Here is a 22,987-nt window from a genome sequence, read left to right as displayed (position 1 = left end):
GAAAGGGAGCTTTCACAGATCCAATGTAAGGGAGGCTGGGTCATGGATAAAATAACGAGTCATGGCTACAACCCCCAAACCTGATTGTTATGACAATAAATTTCACAATTTCTACTGACCAAATATTTTGAGGACAAAAATCAAAGTCTTGTGGAAAAACAAAAGAATTTGGTATTGTCAAAAGTTATTACAAAGGCATCCTATTAATAATGACTACTACCAATATTAATTACAGCAACAGAAATATACTGCTATCATGAAATTAAACAGTCACTCCAAAACTCATCAGACATGAGAACCTTTGGCTTCGTGTCTAAAAGCCAGTATGAAAATGACCAAATTCAAACCCAATGTACCATTTCCTGAAACTCAATGAGCATAAGCCTGATCGGTTTCTTGAAGGGTTCCCTGAATGCAATTTGCTCTGAGTGGTTTAAAAAGGAAGTGCAGGATATACACTGAAAATAAAAGGATCTGACATTCTGCACATTATCTCCCATTATCTGCCTTAAAGCAAGCTCCAAACTCCTGGTTGAGAGTAAACCCAGGTGAAAGTCACTGGGAGCATAACCTTAAAACTAACTGGGAGAAGTGGGTGAAATTCAGGCATGAGAGCAACTTAATTTCTTAACCAAGAGATCAGGAATGTTAGAGCTGTGCAGAACCTGTGTGTAAGCTATTTTTATATTGGTTGAATGTGTTGTCGAAGGTTTCCATGGCCGGAATCACTGGGTTGCTGTGAGTTTTCCGGGCTGTATGGCCATATTCCAGAAGCATTCTCTCCTGACATTTCACCCACATCTATGGCAGGTATCTTCAGAGGTTGTGAGGTCTGTTGGAAACTAGGGAAGTAGGGTTTATATAGGGTTGTTGTATGTATTCCGGGCTGTGAAAGCCTTCAACAACACAGGGTTTATATATCTGTGAAAAATCCAGGGTGGAAGAAAGAGCTCTTGTCTGTTTGAGGCAGTGTGAATGTTTCAATTGGCTACATTGGTTAGCATTGAATAGTCTTTCAGCTTCAAGGTCTGGCAAGGTCAAGGCCTGGGGGAATCCTTTGTTGGGAAGTGTTAGCTGGTCCTGATTGATTCATGCCTGGAATTCCCCCTGTTTTCTGAGTGGTGTTCTTTATTAATTGTCCTGGTTTTAGAATAATACTGGTAGCCAGATTTGGTTCATTTTCATGGTTTCCTTTCTGTTGAAATTGTCCACATGCTTGTGGATTTCAGTGGCTTCTCTGTGTAAACTGACACAGATATATAAACTCCACTTGCATAGTTTCCAATATACCTCACAACCTCTGAGGATGCCTGCCATAAATGCAGGTGAAACACCAGAAGAGAATGCCTCTGGAACATGGCCATACAGCCTGGAAAATTCATAGCAACCCAGTGATTCCAGCCATGAAAGCCTTCGACAACACAATGGAATAGATGGCTTTGCAAAGTAGTGGACTCTCCTTCTTCAGAGGCCTTTAAAAAGAAGCTGGCTGGCCATCCCATAGATGTTTTAGCTGTGTATTTCCGCACTGCCAAAGGATTGGATTAGATGGCCCCCACCAGCAGTCTCATACAACTGTAGGGTTCTCTGAATCTATTACTTTATGAAATCAAAATGGTTTCTTTCTCTGCATATATTGGTTAACCACTATATAAATTAGAATTCACTATTACCCAGCATTTAGATGGTTCCTGAAATCCTGTTGTGGCTGCTGCTGCTCCTTTCCCTCCTCCTCCTCAGATTCTTCAGCAGCTGTCTGCTCTGCTGCTCTCTCTGCAGCGAGTTCACTCAGCCGCTGGGCAAGAACCAGCCTCCGAGAGCGAGAGGCGTACTTGATAGCTAGGCTGGTGGCATTGTGTGTCATGAGCTCAGCCAGCTCCATGCAGCGAAACTCACGTTCCAGTGTGCAGGAAAGCTTTAAAAAGAAAGAGGGAAGATTATCTTGAAAAGGTAAAGCCTGGATCGACACTGCCAAATGACATTAATCCACCATGAATCCCCTCAGGGAGAGAGGGCGGAATATAAAATTTTATTATTTTTTATTATTATAAATGATGCAATTTGAATCTGCATTACATGGGCAGTGTAGACCTATATAATGCAGTTTTTTGAATTTAAGACACTGCTTGCTTACTTACTGCAAACATTTTCATCAAGAGATTCTGCTGTTCTTGAACTGCATGGCCTTTGACACTTTCATCATGTTCATATCCATTTTTGGATAAGTAATCCAGGTAATTGTGAAACAAGACAGAGCGCCAGAACTCCTCCTAAACCATGCAGAGGAAAGAAAGAGAAATAAATCCAGACTTTACATGTAACCATTTTAATCTATGCCAGTTGTATGCCCTCATTCCATAGGAGCACATAGATGGAACAAAATGATCTTAGTCAGGGATTGCAGGTAAGGAAAAAAGTCAAATCTATATTAACACAATTTTCCAATTTGGTTGGATTCTGAGTTTACATGGAAAGAAAATTTAGAATTTGAATAATGCTGAATGATTACTCTTTCACATAGCAATTATTATTAGTTATTCAACACTAAACCATTATGCTTAACTAATGGAAATATTAACTTCTCTGCCCCCTTTTTGCTTCTGAGATTTCACCTCAGGTTCCCAATGACATTTCAAGCATATATTTGCAGACATGATGACTAAACATTTGTTTTATTGTCTGATGTCATACGTTTCTTGGTAAAACCTGGCATTGAAAAGTTCTACTGAAAGCCAGATCTGAAGCAGGCCCTAAAGTCTCCTCAAAAGATGTGCTATAAAGAAAGACACAAATGTCAATACTGTACCTTCTATATGGCATAGAGTAACATATATACAACTAAAGCGACCTTTTATATGGTTTTTCCTTGAAGCAGACAACTATAAGTCAACACGTAATGCCATTTTCCAGCTACATAGATAAGTGTGGAAGTTCTACATTGTCTTTTTTTCAAAACAAAGAATCATCTGCACCATTAATATTTGTAATTGGTATTCAATTAAAAGATCATGTAAAATCCCTTAAGAGGCAAAAGGAAATCATAGCATCATTGAGTTGATAGAGACCCCAAGTGCCATCCAGTCTAAACCCATTCTGCTATGCAGGAAGACGCAATCAAAGCACTCTCAACAGATGGCCTCCCAGTCTCTGTTTTAAAAAATCCAAAGAAAGACCCCACCTCAGTTGGTGAAGTGCAAGAAATTCTCTTTGGGAATCTGCTCCCAATCTCTTTGGTGGGCCTTGCCAATATTCTTCAGCCATGGCAAATGCCACAGAGCCACTCTGGCTCTCCAGAGCATGGTAGTGATTGGCTCTGGTGGGTCACACCAGCTATTCTACTGCTGCAGCATCACAAGGCCACTCGATTAGCAAGGGCTTGTTCTGCTGACCTCTGAGAAACCTGGCAGATTCTGAAGAGCTGTTCATTGGTTGTATGAAAAGCAGAGGGCTCATAGTCACAGGACTAAGCAATTTGGTGGAGTAAAGAAGAGGGGAAGTGCAGCAGCTGTGCATGTGATGGATTGTTATCTTGCCGTGGTGAGGGGGCTTGCGTGTTCCAATGAACCTGAGGGCACAACCACTGGAGTCATGCACTCCCAGGAGTGGCCACAGGGGAGGATCCAGACCAAGAACAATCCGAAGACCCTAAGACCTCAATGGCGGAACAGGCAGAGGATAACATGGTACATGTGAAGGGGGAAGAAGGCTGCAACAGACTGAGAAGCCACTCTCGTTGTGTTAATCACACCACTGCTGGGACCTCACTCTATGAAGACTGTGTTGACCGGCCGTGCACCGACTTCCACACATTAAAAAAAATCACGCACAGGCGTCTTCCAAGAAAAATTACTGGAAGACCATCATCCTCAAACTACGAGGGATCACCTAAGTACAGTTTCCAAAGGTAATGATGCAAGAGGGGAGGAGATGGACCACACATGCACACTTTGATGTTCTTTGTTTGCCTATGCACTATTTAACCCTTGGGTCTCCACCTTCCATGGGCCTTGGCATCTGGAATTGAATGGCTGACCAAGGATAGACTGGGTAGAACTAGTAGTTTAGGCACCAAATTCTATCATTGGCTGAGAGGGAATTATGGACTTCCTCAGCAAACAGGCTGGGATGTGTCTTTGATGTATATTGTCTGAATCATTTGGCACCAAACAGTATTTGGCACCAAACAAAAGCTTGGGAAGTTCTGGAACTAAATCCGTTTCCTTCAGTACAGAACATGTGCCCCTTCTTCCAGTAATGGAATTTCTTCAGCTCCGATTCCATACAATACAAAAAAAAGTATACCAAGTAAATGTGAGCAATGAAAGTGAACTGCCAGCACTTATATTCTTCTCCAAAAGGTCCCTAGGGACTAAAAGGTAAGTTCCGATTAGGAATATGTTGCATGAACAATCTTACATGCCAACCAAATACCAATCCCGCCCCTCCCGCCACACACATACCTCTAAAAGTCAACAAACAGGGCTGATGTCCACTATTACGTACCTCCATTTGGCCCTTATCTGTTGCAGTCTGACAAAAGGGAAGTTTAAATGGCAGCACAGCTACTGCGGGACGGGGAAGGGTAGCAGGGAAACGGGCTCCTTTACAAGGAATGCACCTACATGGGAAAAAGACATAAAACTCATACTGATGTCTATGGAAAGGATCTATTTACATATTTAGCAGCAGTACAAGGCAAAGCTTTTAATTAATTTTTAGACTTCAGATCAATAATAATAATAATAATAATAATAATAATAATAATAATAATAATAATAAATCTTTATATCCCACTTTTCTCCCACACAGGACCCAAAACAGCTTACAACATATTAGAATCATGTAAAACACAATCCAAATACATCGATACAAAGTATAAATCATAAAATAAACAGTTTTAAACAACAATAATATACATTCACATTCTTGTGGCATCATGTCAGATCATATTGCATTTTGTTCCAGTACATAAACATTATGGTGTTTATGTTGGCATATTTCTTCCACAAAACTTCTTTTTTTAGTAAGCATATAAAACAACAGCATATCAGGAAAGCACACAAGAATGTTGAGATATCACAACAGCTCACAGGTTTCTATGTATTAAGATTTTAATAGTAGTATTATCAGGAACAATAAAAATTGCAGAAAATACAAGAGGCAAACAATTAGTATTTGGTCAAATAATTAAAATTATACTACAGGGGCAATTATCAGAAAACAGTTTTCAAGATCTCATCAAAAGTTGGCCCCATGAATTACAGGCAGCCCCCAAGTTACTAACAAGGTAGGTTCTGTAGGTTTGTTCTTAAGCTGAATCTCTATGTAAATCAGAACAGGTGTATTTTTAATATAACCACACACATACACATACACATGGATGCACACACACACACACACGCACACACAAGCTTTGGAGAGTATAGGAAAGGATTAACACCCCTGTAGTGTTTGTTTTGCTGTTTATGCCCCTGTTCAGAAGATTTCATCTTCCTTTCTGTCCCTGTGATAACTGGATTTTGAAACATTTGGCTTGTTGTGGAAACAAGGATTTATGAGAAAGCTTCAGTGGAGACACCTTTCTCCCATAATAACTCTTTCAGGAGTGTATTTCCTCCTAGTTCTTAACTAGGAGTCGCTTCTAAGTCGGATGTTTGTAATTTGGGGGCTGCCTGCACTCTAATAATCAAGCTTCACCTTAGGAGTGTTGTTTCATTCTAACAAGGAACAATTCGCTATATTTAAATAACGTTCTCTTAAGTTATCTTGGAAGGGATGAGAAAACCACAATGACTGTCATTCAATGATTGTCTGTCCAATATGTCCTTGGGCTTGCAATGAATTTCCTAGAAATGGGTGACTTGAAAGAGGAAACACAGGAACACAGTTGGCAAATTGGACAGATAACAGCAAAATGGCTCTTTGTCAAATTGCACTGGGCTCCAGCTTAATTTTATCAATGGAAGTGCAAGAATACTTGACTAAGATGTGGCTGTCCTTAATGTTTAGGAGAGATTAAATGGCAAGGAAAGAGCCACAATATCCTTTAAGTGAATATGTTGATGACAGGACATCAGCAGTGGCAAGAGAAGTGCAACTCAATTTTAAAAGAGGAATGAGCTCATGACAGCTCTATAGCCCACTTTCTAGCAAAAAATTAAAGTTAGGGGTGTGGCTACTCAGCTGGAGATGAAGCTATGAAGACCTGAGGCAGAGAGCAACAAAGGATTGCTGAACAGGTGGTGTGGGCTCAGATCTGTTTGAAAAGTTCTGTATGAAACAATAGTACCTTTTTCAACTTATAGATATAGAAGACAAGAAGAACCAATACAAAGTTATCTTCCTACCTGAGTTGTTGAGGGTTTTCATGAATGCCAACAACCCAGTAATGGTCTGACTTTCCTTTACAGTGTTCCCGTGTATTACAGACTGGAGTCCATGTATTACCAAGCCCTCTATTCAGCATGCGCACGATGCCCTCTGAATCCACGTAACAAGGGGTGCCTGTTCACCAGCAACACACAGAACACACACACTGAGACAGTTTCCTTTAAAGCAGCTTTACGAGTTCAGGACCTGAAATGATTCTGAGTCAATAAGCATCTCTCTGCTGTCTTTGAATATTAAAAATGTAAAACATTTGGAAGAGAATCAATTCATCTGCTGATAATTTTGGAAATATCACCACCTTCTGGTAGTTTGCAGTAATGGAACCACAGCCATTCAAGTGAAACAACCATCACAACAGGTATCAGAGCAGCTTTTCTCATACATTCCCAGTGCATTGGACTACAAACCCCAAGATCCCCAGCCAACCAGAATGATGGGGTTTCTAGAACAAAGCAAGGGGAAATGTCAGATTAGGTCTGGCATCATCGTTCCTATATTATTTTTTCCAAGTGCCTTCAAGCTAATGCCGATTTATACCAACCCTAGTCTAGTTTTCTAGGTAAAAATTCTTCAGAGATTTGTTATACAATTCCTCTGAGAGTGAAAGTTCAGAGTCCTCTAATCCAATGGTTTTCAATCTCTAGGTCCCCAGGTGTTTTGGTCTACAACTCCCAGAAATCCCTGCCAATTTATCAGCGGTTAGAATTTCTGGGAGTTGAAGGCCAAAACATCTGAGGACCCACAGGTTGAAAAGAACTGCTCTAATGGATTTCCATTTTCTATAACCCATAAAACTGTGCTGTTAGGTTTGTTGTGCAAACAGTGAAACTAGAATCTGAGAAAAAATGATCTCCAGAAGAAAACCCAGAAAGAATCGATATATTTTTGTTTGGACTGCCTTAAAACACTGAAGGTTAAGTGTTTTAAGCCATCTTTTATGTTTGTGACTAGTTTCTTGAATAAACTGTTTTGCTCTCTAATTGGCGTCTGACTTTTGACACCTTATCTCGTAGATCCCTAGTCCAACACTCAAATGATAATTACCAGGCCCTTTTGTAATTTTCAATATTGATCAAAGGCGCTCTCATATAAACTTTAAATACATCACCTCCGCTGAACAAAGCATGTAGCTGTATTATTGGTGACATTTTATTCTCTTTTATTTATATCCTTCTTTCTTCCCAATATGGGCTCAAGGTGGCTCACAACAGACTGAAAATCGATTCTTTCTGGGTTTTCTTGGGGAGATCCATTTTCTCTCAGATTCTATTTTCAGAGTTTCACTGTTTGCACAACAAACCTATCAGCAGTTTTATGGGTTATAGAAAATTCCATATACAGTACTATAAAAGAAGAATGTGTGAGCAGCTTTTCTTGCATACAGACATTTGTGCTATCTATATTTCAGAATATATAAAGAGCAAGTTTAAAAGGCCCAGCACAATTTACTCTTTATGTTACACTGACCACAAAATTCTGTTTGCAGCCATTATGAATATTTTCATCCGTACATCTGTTTACAAAGATCTGTAACAACCCTGCCCCTTCCTCACATTTGCAGCTGATGGAAGTTACTCTGTGAGTCACCCTAATGATTAGTGGCTTGGCTGCCAACAGGTTTCCCCCCTGCAGCTGGAACAAAGATGCTGTCCATGGAACTATATTTTCTCTACTCCGACCTCTTCAGCTTTTGCTCATGGGAGTTCAACAATATTAGGGATTTAGTGTGAAATTTAGTGTTGGGGCAGTGGAAAGAAATCCCCACAGAAACAACTGGAAGTCAGATCAAATATTGATACTTTTAAATAAAAAGGGGGGAATTTTACCTTCTGCTGAAAATCCTACCCATGTTGCGTAGGATTTCCTAGATAGGGGAAGTGGGTCACCATGTAAAACTTGTCTCTTTTTTCGTCCAAGTTCTATAAGCTGCACCCCAAGATTCTGATCCCCTTCAAAGCCAGTACCTAAAAAAGGGGGAAAGTGATCAATATGAATCTGAAGGAATATAGAACAGCTCAAAGTTTCATTCTACATGTTCCAGTAGCTATCGATATACTTAAAATACCTTGTTGGATTTTTATTTCCTGGGTAAATTTGATCCAAAAATATAAAGATATCAGAATATAAAGTTTTATTTTTGGAAAACAAAGTAATATCCATGGTGTGAAATCTAATGTACAAATTTCTGCAAAAGAAGATTGCATCTAGTTTTAATGCTCATTTGTTTCTACTATTTTGTTTTTAAAATTCAAGATTTATAAGACTGAGAAGAGAACCCTTAACTTTTAGAACTCCTGTTGTTCTCTCTTTAAGCTATTTTGAAAAAATCCAAACAGAGGCAAATAGAAAAAGGAAGTCCAGAGGGAGCCACACAATAAAATGTGATTGCCAGGAGGGTGGACTGGATGGCACATGGGGCCTCTTCCAATTCTAGGATACTATTCTAAGACCACGTCACTTTAATGTCTGAGGCATTTCACGTTAGAGAAGTAATGCTGCAGCTGGGAAGATGGGGCAAATACAGATTTGAAAAAAGATAGTGTAAGCCAGCGGTGTGATAGTTAAAATAAAAAAGTAGATGGGACCTTATTTTATGAACATTTGTATGTATTTGCCTTCAAGTTGCCTGTCGACTTATGGTGAACCCACTAATTTCAAAGCAAGTTTTCTAGGCAAGAAATACTCAAGGGGATCTTATGAGAAGCTTACAAACATTTAAATAACTAATCACAGTAAATATTTCAATAAAAGATAATAATAATAATAATAATAATAATAATAATAATAATAATAATAATATACATTGACAAAATTACTATCTGCCAACTGCAAAAGGCCACCCTACTAGGATCTGCGCGCATCATCTGAAAATACATCACACGGTCCTAGACACTTGGGAAGTGTTTGACTTGTGATTTTGTGATACGAAATCCAGCATATCAATCTTGTTTGCTGTGTCATACAATATAATAATAATAACAATAAAAAAGGTAAGAGAAGCAAGATAGGGGAAGCACCTTTGTGAAATATCACCAGGAGTTGCTCTCCATGGCCCGCCATTGATACCACAGGGCCAGGGAGGCTCAGAATCTCTTTCTGGACTCCCCCAATGGTGAACACACGAAGAAGGCGGGAGCTGGTGGCACAGGCAGCCCAGCCGTGGCCCAGGCAAATGGCTTCCACCTCTTCACCCTGCAGCATGTCCACAGTCCATTCTTTGCTGGAGTCCCAGGAGTTAAAATGGATGCAGTGAAGCTTGCTAAAGGTGAAAGGGGAGAACCAGCAATGTGGAAAACAACAGCTGAGTATAACTCAGGAATGAGTTAAAAGAAAACAACTCACAGCAACCCAGAAAACACTGGACTCTACTGTTCAGTTTGTATTTAGAAACTAAGCAGTTTATCCGAAGAACACATGCATTCAAAGTACCTTAAGGAATATGAAAATCGGATATTAAGAGGTTTGCACTCATTAATTCTACCCTTTCTTCATCCTTCTGCTGTTCTCTTTCAGTTTTGCAAGAAACACAAGCTACATCATCTCAAAAGTTGACATATGCCTAACAACAAGCAGAGATGTATTCATTTCATCCTGACTGCCTCCACCCCTTGCCAGTAAACATGTCAAAACTGATTTTTCCACATAGACACAAACTGGCTTACCTTGCTAGCTCCTCCGTGCTCTCGCAGGCTAGCAAAATAGCTTCTCTCGAAAGATCAGCCAGTGTGTGATTCAAAGAATTTGGCAAGTGCATTGCATGATGTATGGCAGTGTCATGGAATTCAACATCAATAGCGTTATCTTCCTCATCATTATAACAGCGTATGATACCAACAGAATTCCAAACCTACAAACGGGATGTCAAAACTGGTTTAGGAAAGGCAAGGTATAAATGTTTAAAATATACAATGCCTGATTTTGCTCAAGACAACATTTGTTTATTTATTTCAAGTGTTTCTGTATCACCTACTAGGAGCCCCCAATGGCGTAGTGGGTTAAAGCCTTGTGACTTGAAGGTTGGGTTGCTGACCTGAAGGCTGCCAGGATTGAATCCAACCCGGGAATAGCGCGGATAAGCTCCCTCTATAAGCTCCAGCTCCATGTGGGGACATGAGAGAAGCCTCCCACAAGGATGGTAAAAACATCAAAACATCCGGGCATCCCCTGGGCAACGTCCTTGCAGACGGCCAATTCTCTCACACGAGAAGCGGCTTGCAGTTTCTCAAGTCGCTCCTGACACTGAAAAAAAATCACCTACTAGCCCACAAGGCTTTCCAAGGTGATAAAAAAAGTAAAAACCAATTAAAACATTTTAAAAACACATTGAAATACTCCTTAAAAATTCCAAAAACAGCAGCTTAGAAATAATCCCAGAATACAATTAAAACAGCAATTTCAAACATTGAATGCCATGAGGTGGCTGACTTCCAAAATCTTAAAAGAGATGGTGCTAGATCAACTTTCTTGAGCAGGGAGTTCCACAGTTGAGTGCACTGTTAGAGAAATCCCTGTGATGTGTACCTTCTAATCTAGGTTCATAAGGAATCGTAACATGTCTTTAATGCAACAGAGAACTATATCCATCCGTGCAATCTAGCTTACTCTAATGTACTGTGAATGATACCAGTCACCAGTGTATCTTCCACTCCTGTGAGAGGAGCTTTTCAGTTTTACCTGCTTCTCCATCCATAGAGAGCTCACCCTAACAAGGACTTCCTAGACCAGACATTGTCTCCTTTTCAGTGCAAAATTAAGAAGCTTCTTGTTCTAATCACACTGACTGACTAAAGACATTTTTCTACTATTTGATGGAATTGGATTGGTCAGTTTTCAATATTGTGCTACTAATTATTCCATGGGCTTGTGAGGAACAGGGCAGGAGTATGTATTGTTTATGTTACATGTAATTTGCAGTAATCTGCTCATATTTCTGTTCTGAATGGCATCAGAATCTTCCTGAAGGTTCAGGTGCATAGTCTGGTTGCATTATCTGGGACTATAGGCAAGCATGATTTTTACCATTGTAGCCTCATCCACTGGCAGTGGTCATACTTTGATGAGCTAAGAACTATGTTGCATGCATGTCCTGATAATCCCCAGGACACAACCACTAAGTGATACTACATTTAAAAACTATTTGGAAATTTATATTAGTAGTTGTAGCTGCAGTTGTTATTTTTTTTATTAAACCTCACTTTTCAGTGTGAGATCTGAAACAGGCTACAAAAGCTTAAAATAGATGGAGTGAGAAAAATTACATCATACAAAATGTAAGCTTTAATAAAATTAAAAACAGTTAAAAGGATGTATTGTTGAAGGCTTTCATGGCCAGAATCACTGGGTTGCTGAGTTTTCCAGGCTGTATTACATACAGATCTAACTATTAAAATGTATCAAACCATTCTGGTACAGGACTTGGAAAATGCATTTTATAGCAGAAGAATGCATATCATCAGCACGTCTTTTGATTGCTGTAGTTTATTAAGATGGATTTGGTACCTTTTTGGAAGCAAGCTCCACAAAGACAAAGAACACAGAACACAAAATGACCTTTCGCCTTGAGCGGTCAACCCTTAAAGGTCTGCTGAGAGAAGGACAGCAAAGAAGGCCAATCCAAACAATCTAAAAAGGGAGTTTCAAGGGCTGGGAGCAGTCACTAAGAAGGCCTTTTCCCATGGACCCACCAAATGTACCTGCGAGGTTGTGGGATAGGTGGAAGAGCAGTCAAAGAGGATTTCAAGACAAGCAGGTACATAAGAGCCAGTGAAACAATGAAACCTGAAACTTACCATGAAGCGATGTGTGAGATGCACTGGGGTGGAACCAGCCTGGAATGGCTTTTGCCGAGGTGTTGGCACTGGTCCATCATAGAAAGGTCTCTGGGTTGAAGAGAGTGGCTGGACTGGAGCAAGGCTTTCTTCATCATCGTCTTTATCATGGGTAGAATCAGCTTTCAGCAATCCAGTATCTGTGAAAGCCAGATAAGCCTGATTTGAGAGTTTAATGGTTTTCCGCAGCTTCCAAAGAGTGTTGGTAGCTAAACTAACAGCATCAATTCTAAACTCATCTCTGCCTCTCCATCCCACTTGTACAGAAATTCTAACCTAGAGAATTCTCATCATCCTCTATTCTTGCTCCTTTATTTCTGGATCGTCCTGATGCCATCATAAGGTCATCGTCGTCATCTTCTTCATTTATGACTGCTTTTGAACCCCAGTCAACTTCATCCAAGTCTCTATTCAGAAAGTCTTCATTATCATCCTCATCAAAAAGATCATCATAGTCTTTGGTAGTGGGAACTGATGTCTGGAGCCAAGATTTAAATGTTAACAATCTTAAATATATATGCCAAGTTCAACATCAATAAAACATGGAACTGTATACTCGATCCGCAATACTTGAGATTTACACCTGGCCAAAAAAAGTATCATGTGTATTACCGCTTTATGTGATTTCTTTTCATCCACATCACAGACACTTTCAATTAATCCCAGATTGCCTTCCATGTCTGTATAAGCAATTTGACCTCCCTTCGGGTGCCATGCCAGCCCACAGATGGTATAACGCTTTTCATGCTTCACTCTAAAAAAAGGCAATATAAATAATGAAAATACTGGGGTTGCATAAGAGGCTCTTGTTTAAAAACCACATTCCATTACAACAGTTGCAGGAATGGAAAATGCCTTTGGTCCACGGAATTAGAGTTGGTCAAATAATAGTTTGAAGTGATGCATTCATAGAGATGAACAATACATGATCATTTCAATTATATTTGATGTACAGTAGGCTTAAATAAGAACTAGTGAATGGCTCTCACTTGCTATGAAGGGAGTTCATGTTTCTTTGGGTTCTTTCGATAGTTTATTCACTACACCACAGTAGTTCAGGAACCAAACAAGGATTGATTAAGCCTGCCATTCCAATTTCAGTTAAATAGGGTATCTCATCTTATTTATACATTCTTTTAATTTGTTTTATTGGAGCCCCCGGTGGAGTAGTGGGTTAAAGCCTTGTGACTTGAAAGTTGGGCTGCTGATCTGCAAGCTGCCAGGTTCGAATCCCACCCGGGGAGAGCACGGATGATCTCCCTCTATCCGCTCCAGCTCCATGTGGGGACATGAGAGAAGCCTCCCACATGGATGATAAAACATCAAAACATCCAGGCGTCCCCTGGGCAACGTCCTTGCAGACAGCCAATTCTCTCACTCCAGAAGCAACTTGAGGTTTCTCAAGTCACTCCTGACACGAAAAAAAATTGTTTTATTTACTTTATTTTTATCCCTCCTTTCTCTCAATATAGCGACTTAAGGTGGCTAACAATAAATATGACACAATGAAATTAAGTATCAAGAATCAGTCTGTTACAGACTTGGGGCTGAATTCTGATTTGATATAAGAGAATCAATACAAGGCCTCAGAAAAGGAAAGGGAGGCTGTCCCATCATAAACGGTTTTGCCTGTAGACTAATCGACAAAAGCTGTAAAAAGAACCAGGTGTCCCTTTTTACAAGAAATCCTAAGAAAATAAACTGGTACCTCTCTAGGCACTCCTGGGTATCCATCTTCCAAATCGCTATACAGCCATCGATACTTCCAGCTGCCACATACTGTCCACATGGAGACCAAGCTACAACATTGAGGGTCTAGTAGGCAAAAGGAAAAGATGTATTTTTAGCTTGGAATCATCTTATTTTCAATTTTGAATTCATACTACTGTTGTGATTATCAGTGCTTTGTGGGATTTTCTGGGCAAAGTAAAAGGAGAAATATAGGAAGACACAGTGCTTTCTTTTATCATCTTTGTGATGAATGAAAAAACAGATATTTTAAAATCAGATATTTCCATCATCAGTTGGAAGATTTAGAATGTATTTCCAGTTGTCTATAAATTCAAATGGATTCCACTTTACCACTTGAATGAATATTAAATCTCACAGGCAACCTATTTCATTATGCTGTTACTTACTCCCCAAAGCAATGAGACATCTAAAGGCTGTAACACTGGGCTGAATTTACCTGTCAGGGCAACCTTTACAGTTGAAGCTTACGACATCATTGCAATTACTTATTTATGATATATACAACAGAGAATGTCAGCTGCAATCAGATCCCAGGCAGCATATAGACCCCGAGTGCAGGTATAAATGAAATCTTTCTACAATCAAACTCTCATTTTCTCTCTATTGCAGTCTCTTTGGCTCTCTCAAACACTACACTTGCTGATAAACTAGAATCCTAGAATCCTAGAGTTGGAAGAGACCTCATGGGCCATCCAGTCCAACCCACTGCCAAGCAAGAAAATTGTGTCCAAAGGACCCCCGACAGGTGGCCATCCAGCCTCTGCTTAAAAGTCTCCAAAGAAGGAGCCTCTACTTAGGTAAACACTTCCAATCATTAAAAAATAATAATCACAACCCTTCTGAACCAGACTGTGGGAAAAAACCTTCACTGAATGAGTTGCATTTCTGACCTCAATGAGGCTTCTGGTTGTATTAAGGGTAAAGATAAGCTACCCAGGCTACATAGTATTTTGTATTGTTTTACATCTTTATTTTAATTGCTTATGTTTTTATTCTTTTGTATTGTTGTGTATTGGCATCAAATTCTGCCAGTTTTGTATGCCGCCCTGAGTCCCTTCGGGTGAGAAGGGTGAGATAGAAATGATAGAAATAAATAAATAAATAAAAATAATAGTGCTGTATTAGCACATTGGAAAACCAGAGCTCAAATCCCTGTTTGACAATAGAAACCTACTGGTGACTTTGGGCAAGTTACATTATCTCAGTTTCAGAGGAAAGCAACGACAAATGCTCTTTAAACTAATTCAGGAAAGACAATGCCATATTAGGTTCCCCCAACTTTCACTGTAAGTCAGAAATTACTTGAAAGCACTCAACAACAAATAATGCACATGGAACTCTGCATGGTGCAGTGGCTTAAGCATCGGTTGACAACTATGCAGACCAGGGTTCAAATCCTCCTAATAACATATTCAAATTAAACAGCAGCTAGTCAAATGATACTGGCCTGTGTAATGAAATCATCCTTCAGATCCAGCTGATGATGCCAAGTTTCTCTTTTATACAGTTTAATGATTTTCTCAACTGGAACAGCTAGCAGCTAGCAAGGCAAGAAGCAAGATGTTTATTTATTTATTATAGTATTTCTTTCCCGCCTTTCTCACCCCCGAAGGGGGACTCAGAGTGGCTTACAACCAATTATAAAACCAATATAAAACAGTTACAATACAACAATAATACAATTAATCAGGTTAAAAACATCCATTAAAACATTTAGAGGCGCATTCAGAGTCTCAGTCCAAGTCTATCCGTTCTTTGTTGTAAGTTCATAATTATTAGTGCCCCCATCCATTTAGTTTTCCAGATCTATATGCGCACCTTCACAGAACTCAAGAGACAAACAGAATGTATTACCTTTCCTGTCTTTGGTTGCCAAGAGAGTCTACATATTGATTTTGCATTCACCACATCATTACACTTCTGCAGCAAGGGCCAACTTGTTTCACAAGTCTAGAAGTAAAATATATTCATGCTGTTTATTCAATTTGATGTGCACTCTTCTGAAATTCAAAATGAAAGGAATTCTGGGTAGTGTAGCACACCCCACCACAAAATAATTTTTGCTCAGTAATATCGTAAGCATGAGGCATCTAAAACTGCATTCTCTTAACCTGACATAAGAGTTCTGTTCTGCTGATAATTACCCTAATACTACACCTACCACAGAATCATAGTTGGAAGAGACCACAAGGGCCATCCAGTCCAAACTCCTGTCATACTAATATACATATTATTAATTGCTACATTTCTTATATAGCGATTTTCAAATTATCCTGAGTTTATGGATGCTATTCAGCAGTTTCTTAAGAGAACCAGGAATAGCAAGCAAACTTTCATGAAAAATAGATTTGCCACTGCTACTGACCAAAGTATTAGCAAAAGTGGGTTTCATCGCTCGGACTTGGGTTCCCCGAGTTCATGGGGTGTACTTCCAGATGAGCACAGAATTAGAGCATCAATCCCACTGTTATCTGCTTATTATACAGCACTGAGACTGAAAGCTACAGTTACAGATTTCACTGCAAAGGTTCAAATGGCACCCTGTTTGTAATCCACATGCAGCAGACCTGGCTCATGTGCATCTCTCTTTCTGGTCAGGAAAAAGTGTCTTTGTGTGCCTTCCAGTCATTTACATCTCACAGCAAACCTAAGTGGTCTCTGGTCAAGTAGTCCCTGATATAAAAAAGTTGGGAACCACTGGTTTAGAGGGAGTATGCCATTATCTTCCTCTGCAGCTAAGAAAGGGTGATTTCCCAAGGTTACACATACTGTATCAATGTATTTGTATTGCTAAAACACTAGGCTAATTTGTATTTGAATTTTTCAATGTTCATGTGCTTCAGTCAGAACTGTTATGATTACTCAGTTACAATGATACATCAAATCACATGGTTTCACCTACATCCTATAAGTCTTTTTTTAATAGATGATTTGTTCATTTTGTCAAAATTTTCTGGAATTTTAGCTACAATGTTGTGGTATGGTCTGGCATGGGAAGTCATGGAAGTGACACCATGAACTGCTGTACTGAATGACACTGGATGGTGATTTCATTGACGAGCAAGACACAGTGGTTTCAGTATTGTTCTTTTAAATTATAAGCCCCTTTGAGTCCCAATTTTGGTGGAAAAGTAGAATACAAATCAAACAAAAGCAATAATACTAGCCACATGAGATATAGTTTTTTCTCTTTGTGTTTTAATACTATGTGAATTAAATTAAAATTAAGTTCTGTGAAGAGCAACTGATTTACATTCGCTCAGTTGCGTCTTTTTGTAGAGAGGCGACTTCACTGTACAGTTTTTCAAGGGATCTGTTTTGAAAAAGCAGAAGAACAATACATTTCTTTCACAAGAATAAAAAACCCAGCAGGCACTGACATCTATGCTCCACAAAATGCTAATATTCAAACAGGAACAATACAACATGTATAACTCAATAAAATCAATGTAGAAATGAGAGAAATTCCAAATGTTATTAAAGCATCTTTTGTAGCCAGATTCTAGAAACAGTTTTTACCTGTTCTGAAATATTCCACACTCGGACAGATCCATCACAACTTGCTGTGGCCTATAGAGGGGAACATTTTATAGCATTATTAAAGCAATGGAGTAACAAATACTGTTGCATTAACATTTATCTTTAAAACAGCACAGTGATTCCATATCATAACTGCTTTATGTTAGTGGACCAAATATTAGAGGACATAGTGGTCCTGAAATACCCACTAAAAGGAAATCTAATCAGCCAAGACAGGTTAGCTTGCTTTCTAGGGAAAAAAATCTGCTGATGTGAAACATGAAACAGTTACAGTTCTGAATAATTAAGTCATCTGAAGAAAACTCTATGAAGTTCAAAAACTTTAATTTTTTCTACAAAAAATGTATACTACATCTCTTTACGCATGTAAGATGCCACAAGACGTTAAGATGCTATAATTCTTTTCACAAAGAGCTAATTACATGCAATCCCTCTATCTCAGTGCATACCAGAGAAAAAGATGGAAGTAATTCTGATATTATGGGTAGTAACCTATTTTGCTCCTTAATGCATTCAGTCTAGCACAAGAAAAAGACACGTACAATGCATTTTGAAGAACTTTAAAATCAACATACTAGGATGCATGTTAAAACCAACATAGGAAAAAAAAATTCCACTGGTACTGGAAAACACAGGCATAAGTAATCAGGAAAGACATCTATGATTTCCTTCGCAGTGGAGTGAGTGCCACAAATAACATTCAATTACACCTGTAAGAGAGCTATTTTTGCAAAACTAATATATAAGACATAGCTATATTCTCCCAAGTTTTACACTGTACACTTGAAGGAAATTACTGTTTTCATGTGCTCAATGTGCTATCTAGGAGAACAGCAAAAGCATCCAGCTGTGACCTTTTATCTTGAAAGTATGTTGCTTGTCAAACACACACAGAATTCCATTTCTTTTTTTTAACTGATGCTGTAATACCTCAATACCACACACCATAACACTTAATAGTGCATAAAGACCTGGTTTTCTAAGTAAGAAGAATAAAAACTGGGAAATAAATTCTCTCTTTCCATAGATAAGCACATTGGGAAAATGAAAAGTTAACCTCTACTAATATCCAAATTCTAAGGGTTAACCTAAAACAGTCCCTCACACTTGGCAAGTCCACCTCCACTTCTCCCTTAGTCTCCTTTATTATAACTCAGCTCTCAGATCCCTCAGTTGTAGTATTTGCAGGAGGTTCTGGGAGTAGCAAAAGATAAATGAAAGTAGCAAAAAGAGAGGCAGGAGCTTTTTCATCTGTGGATTCTGTTCAACCAGCATAACATTGAATGGTTTCTCAAATCAATAAAATTGCAATAATAAAAAAGCCGTCTTTACATAGTCACTTCATTAGAAAATCAGTTTTGTAAATACATTAAAGGTGCATTCCTTAGTCCATATTCTCAATTTTGCTGTGCAGATGTTATCTGAGTAGCTGAATGGATGTTGAAAATACCACAAAACGAATTTCATTTTAGAAATTATTAGAATTAGAGTGTATACGATTAAGAGAGTAAGAAAAATGTCACAAGAAAATGTTTTACCAGAAAAGTGTCCTTTGTATCAAATGAAACGCTTAAAACAGGGGCATCATGTCCTCTAAATGTCTTCTGCTTGCTGCTGTCAGCTACCTCCACAATCTTCACCAGAAAGTCACTGGAGATCATCACAATATGATCAACAAATGTATTTTAAACTATGAAATGTAGAAATACTGTTTCAGGATGCAAATGAACACAATATTTCCTTCATTTAAAAATGTTTAATCATTTAATCACATTAGAACTTTGTTTCTCTGCCCACCACCTGAAAAACAATTCCAGGGGATTGACCTAATTTAAAACCACAGTTTTGAGAACTATACGCCCCTGTATTGGGTGGGGAGGAATGACCACCCTTTCCACATAAACTGGATCCCACTGTAATGCCAGGGGAACTCCATGATTAATTCCTACCCTCTAACTATAATTCTGCAGTAGCAAGTGTGTGTAAACATAAGCAATCAATCGTAATTAATTCATTCTACAAAAAATAAAACAAACAAACAAAGAAAAATCAGAACAGAACAGAAATTCAGCTTTGGTGAACTTCTGCAGTTCTGAAATTCATTTAGTATAATAGGCATTTTAATTATTAATTAAATTGCTTTTTTGACTTGGATATTTTAATTGATAAATAGTTGATGGATCTGGTGTTAAGGGGCTGTACACATTAAAATGAGTACAGTATAGATAAAAACAATGCAGCACCTCTTAAAAGCTTTTCTCTTTAAAACCTTTTAACAGATATACCTATGACAAAAAAGCAATTAAAATAATATACTGCATATACCAAAGGTTGGGTAGTCAAAGTTGTTGGACCACATATGCTGTTAAAACTGTAGTTCTCAGAACCCCTCATCAAAATCTAGAGCACTAGTTCATTTCTGTTGCATATAAGAAACTGCAGGAATTTGATACAAGAACACAAACAGCTTTTTATGATCAAGTGCATATTTTACTTGTACACTTCTCAAGAAAACTGTCAATATCAAACAGGGAGCTGTTACCATAACATGCCCAACACATAAGGCATTTCTGAACGATGCTGTCTAAATAGCCACATATCTTCTGGCATCGTTTTGCTGACATGAAAGATTTGTCTGGAACAGGAAACATCCTGGCTTTCTCCCACAGGAGAGCCTTGAAGACTGATTCCTGTACACTTATGGGATGAATGCTTGATTCTCTCATTGTGACCTTCATCCAGGCACAAAAGATAGCACAAGTGACAATCTTTCTTAGATATCTTGGCCACACAAGAAGTACACTGTTGAAAAGAGATGGATTAAGCCATTCTAAGTCTCATCACAAATCAAACATGCAAGCCAAATGCAATTCATTACCGAAGTCAGGAAATCTGTAATCAAAATGAAAACCAAATCACAATCCAAAAGTCAACCATATGTTCAAATCTGAAAAAAGCCAAATGTCAATCCAAAAGAGAAATAAAAAATCCAAAGCAAAGTCACCTATGCTGCTTATGTGGTGGACAAAAAGGAACTGGTGCCCCTTCTACACATCTCAATAAAATCCCACATTATTTGCTTTGAACTGGAATATATGGCAGTGTGAACTCAGAAAATCCAATTCAAAGCAGATATTGTGGGATTTTCTGACTTGATATTCTGGGTTATATGGCTGTGTGGAAGGGCCCAGAGACACTGAATGGGAACCGCGTTGGCCTCATTTACCAGTGCAGGAGGGCTCTAGCCCAAACACCAAATAGCTCTAGAAGGTCATAAATACTAACCCATTGTAGGAATCACTTAGACAGCAAAGAAGGACCTAAATTTCCCTGCATCTTTCAAGTTACCTGGATCCTGCAGCTACTTTATTCCCATCAGCATTGAAAACCACATGATTGGCATTCGTGGTGAAGCGTGTCAGGATACCATCTGGAGCACCGTCCGGAAATGTATGGATCTGAACAGCATTGTTAGACGTTGCTGTTATCAATTTCCCATTCTACAAATAAGGCAAAGTTAGTGTTAGACAATATAAAGGAATCATGAATTGACACAAAGGAAACAAGTTTATTCTCATCTTTCATGTAGAGAAACAGTGGGAAGAACACGACCAACCCATCTGTAGTTGGACCCACTCCCAGCAGCCCAAACTCACCAAATTAATGGTGAGGAGTCCTGGGAGTTGCAGTCCAAAAATATAAGGAGGGCTACATGATTCCTTGTATGAAAACACAGAAAAACTGGGGAAAATTGCTTCCAAATCCAACATGACTGCCAATAAAGCTATCAATATATCAGGCCATCTTAAATCAGGATAAAACTATATCATGAAGAATTCTATCTTTTGTTTTTTCAAAAGTGCAGTAATCAAAAGTGAAAAGAAGTGTACATAACTCTTTCCTGGCCTTCTGATTTTCCCTTAGAAGTGCTTCCCAGCCAAAGGTTTTTAACATTTTTTTCCAGAAGTGAAAGTGTGACAAAAAAAATAAGATCAGCTGATCCCAATTTGCAGAATCAGGAAATAAGTAGTGGACTAATTACCTTCTTTTCACACATTGTTATCTTTTATAAGTATTAATTAATTATCCCTCATTGAGTCTACTTTAGAAAATATAGGTTTGGGAATGTCCTGAATTGATATTTCAGTTTACAAATTACTGTGAAACATATTTGCATAAAAATCCCATAACCAGGTTAATATTTATACAACTAAATGACAGCCATTGAGCAATTAAAATTCGACACTATTTTCCACATAAGAAGAGCATGATCAAGGCTAGCTACACATTGTTATTGGTTGAACAAGATTAGACATTGATCACAGATTTAACAAGGGCATCTTGGGGTCAAATGGCTAAAGACTTTTTATGCCAACTCCCCAGGGCAGCTTACTGTTACCCAATTAAAAATTAAGAAAGAGCAGGAATGAAATTTGGAACTTTTCGATCAGTATGGATGTGCCCTCAGAGAAAAAATGGTGCTTCTCGCTGACATGTCAAAATGTGTGTGTGTGTCTTTTTACAGCATTAACATTTTCCAGGGAAATTTATAAGCCCAATGCAAATATAAGGCTTAATAAAAGACAAGATACAAACTAATTGAGGGCTGGTCTACTTCTAGAAAACAATTCTTAAAAAAAATTCCTTGCCATATTCACAAGGGGGCAGAGCTGGCCTAAGTTTCACAGGTAATACACTATTCCGAAAAACTCCAATTTACGCACCAAACCTAAAACACACACACACAAGAGTTTTGAATAAAATCAATTTTCTTAAGAGCCTAACATAATATTGAGGGAAAACATACCAAATTATAATTTTTATCTCTTTTATTAATCAACCCACAAAAATGTTGCCACACTATAAATGAATCTAGGCCACTTGTTCATGTTATGTGTTGTTAATCATATCTGTGCTAAATGGTATCAATAGTTGACATGGAAAAAAGAAGGAAACCCAGCTCTTTCAGTTTAGAAAGCTTTAATGCCAGATCATGAATTTTAGTTGTCACCAGGGAACTGTCTTCAAACCCGAAATAACTGTCTATGAAAATGTAATTGTTCAAAATCACTTCCACCTAAACCAATGATGGGCAAACTTTTGCACTTGGTGTGTCAAAATTCACCAAAAAACCTAGCATGACTTGGGTGGTGTGTCACTTGGAGAGAAAAAAAACCAGAATTTCACAATATATATAGTTTAAATAACAAAAATATATAATTGTAATAGATAACTGTATTTAATAAACCAAAAACTATTTACTGCCATTATTTCCATGTACAACAATCTATGGTACCTCTTGTAGTTTCCACACTGATTTCTCTCTATTGTAGTTTCAGTGTAGTCATGAATAATGAATAATAATATAATAATAATATAATAGTAATAATATTATAATATACTACAATAATAATAGAATAATAATAGAATGATTTTATATATATATATATATAAAAATGTAATGTAATGTATATATG

At 38.3% G+C, this 22,987-nt stretch overlaps 1 protein-coding gene across 4 annotated transcripts in view; it reads right to left on the bottom strand.

Annotated features, from left to right (window-relative positions):
- Positions 1-22,987, bottom strand: part of wdhd1 (WD repeat and HMG-box DNA binding protein 1) — a 42,901-nt gene that overhangs the window by 5,525 nt on the left and 14,389 nt on the right. For 3 of the 4 annotated variants that reach the window (XM_062968664.1, XM_008118339.3, XM_008118340.3), the window contains exons 4-19: positions 20,859-21,010; positions 19,049-19,160; positions 17,490-17,540; positions 15,825-15,920; positions 15,418-15,510; positions 13,927-14,033; positions 12,831-12,972; positions 12,495-12,696; positions 12,180-12,358; positions 10,053-10,237; positions 9,408-9,649; positions 8,217-8,354; positions 6,348-6,504; positions 4,504-4,618; positions 2,139-2,270; positions 1,674-1,915 (exon numbers count right to left, since the gene is read on the bottom strand). In XM_062968664.1, the coding sequence (XP_062824734.1) occupies positions 1,674-1,915; positions 2,139-2,270; positions 4,504-4,618; positions 6,348-6,504; positions 8,217-8,354; positions 9,408-9,649; positions 10,053-10,237; positions 12,180-12,358; positions 12,495-12,696; positions 12,831-12,972; positions 13,927-14,033; positions 15,418-15,510; positions 15,825-15,920; positions 17,490-17,540; positions 19,049-19,160; positions 20,859-21,010 (2,345 nt within the window). The remainder of the gene's footprint in view (positions 1-1,673; positions 1,916-2,138; positions 2,271-4,503; positions 4,619-6,347; positions 6,505-8,216; positions 8,355-9,407; positions 9,650-10,052; positions 10,238-12,179; positions 12,359-12,494; positions 12,697-12,830; positions 12,973-13,926; positions 14,034-15,417; positions 15,511-15,824; positions 15,921-17,489; positions 17,541-19,048; positions 19,161-20,858; positions 21,011-22,987) is intronic. The other variant, XM_008118341.3, reaches the window with a different exon arrangement.

The sequence above is a fragment of the Anolis carolinensis genome, chromosome 1 (assembly GCF_035594765.1).
Source record: "Anolis carolinensis isolate JA03-04 chromosome 1, rAnoCar3.1.pri, whole genome shotgun sequence".
Lineage (NCBI taxonomy): Eukaryota > Metazoa > Chordata > Lepidosauria > Squamata > Dactyloidae > Anolis > Anolis carolinensis.
The sequence above is the reverse complement of the archived record's forward strand: the minus strand, read 5'-3'. Positions and strand labels throughout refer to the sequence as shown.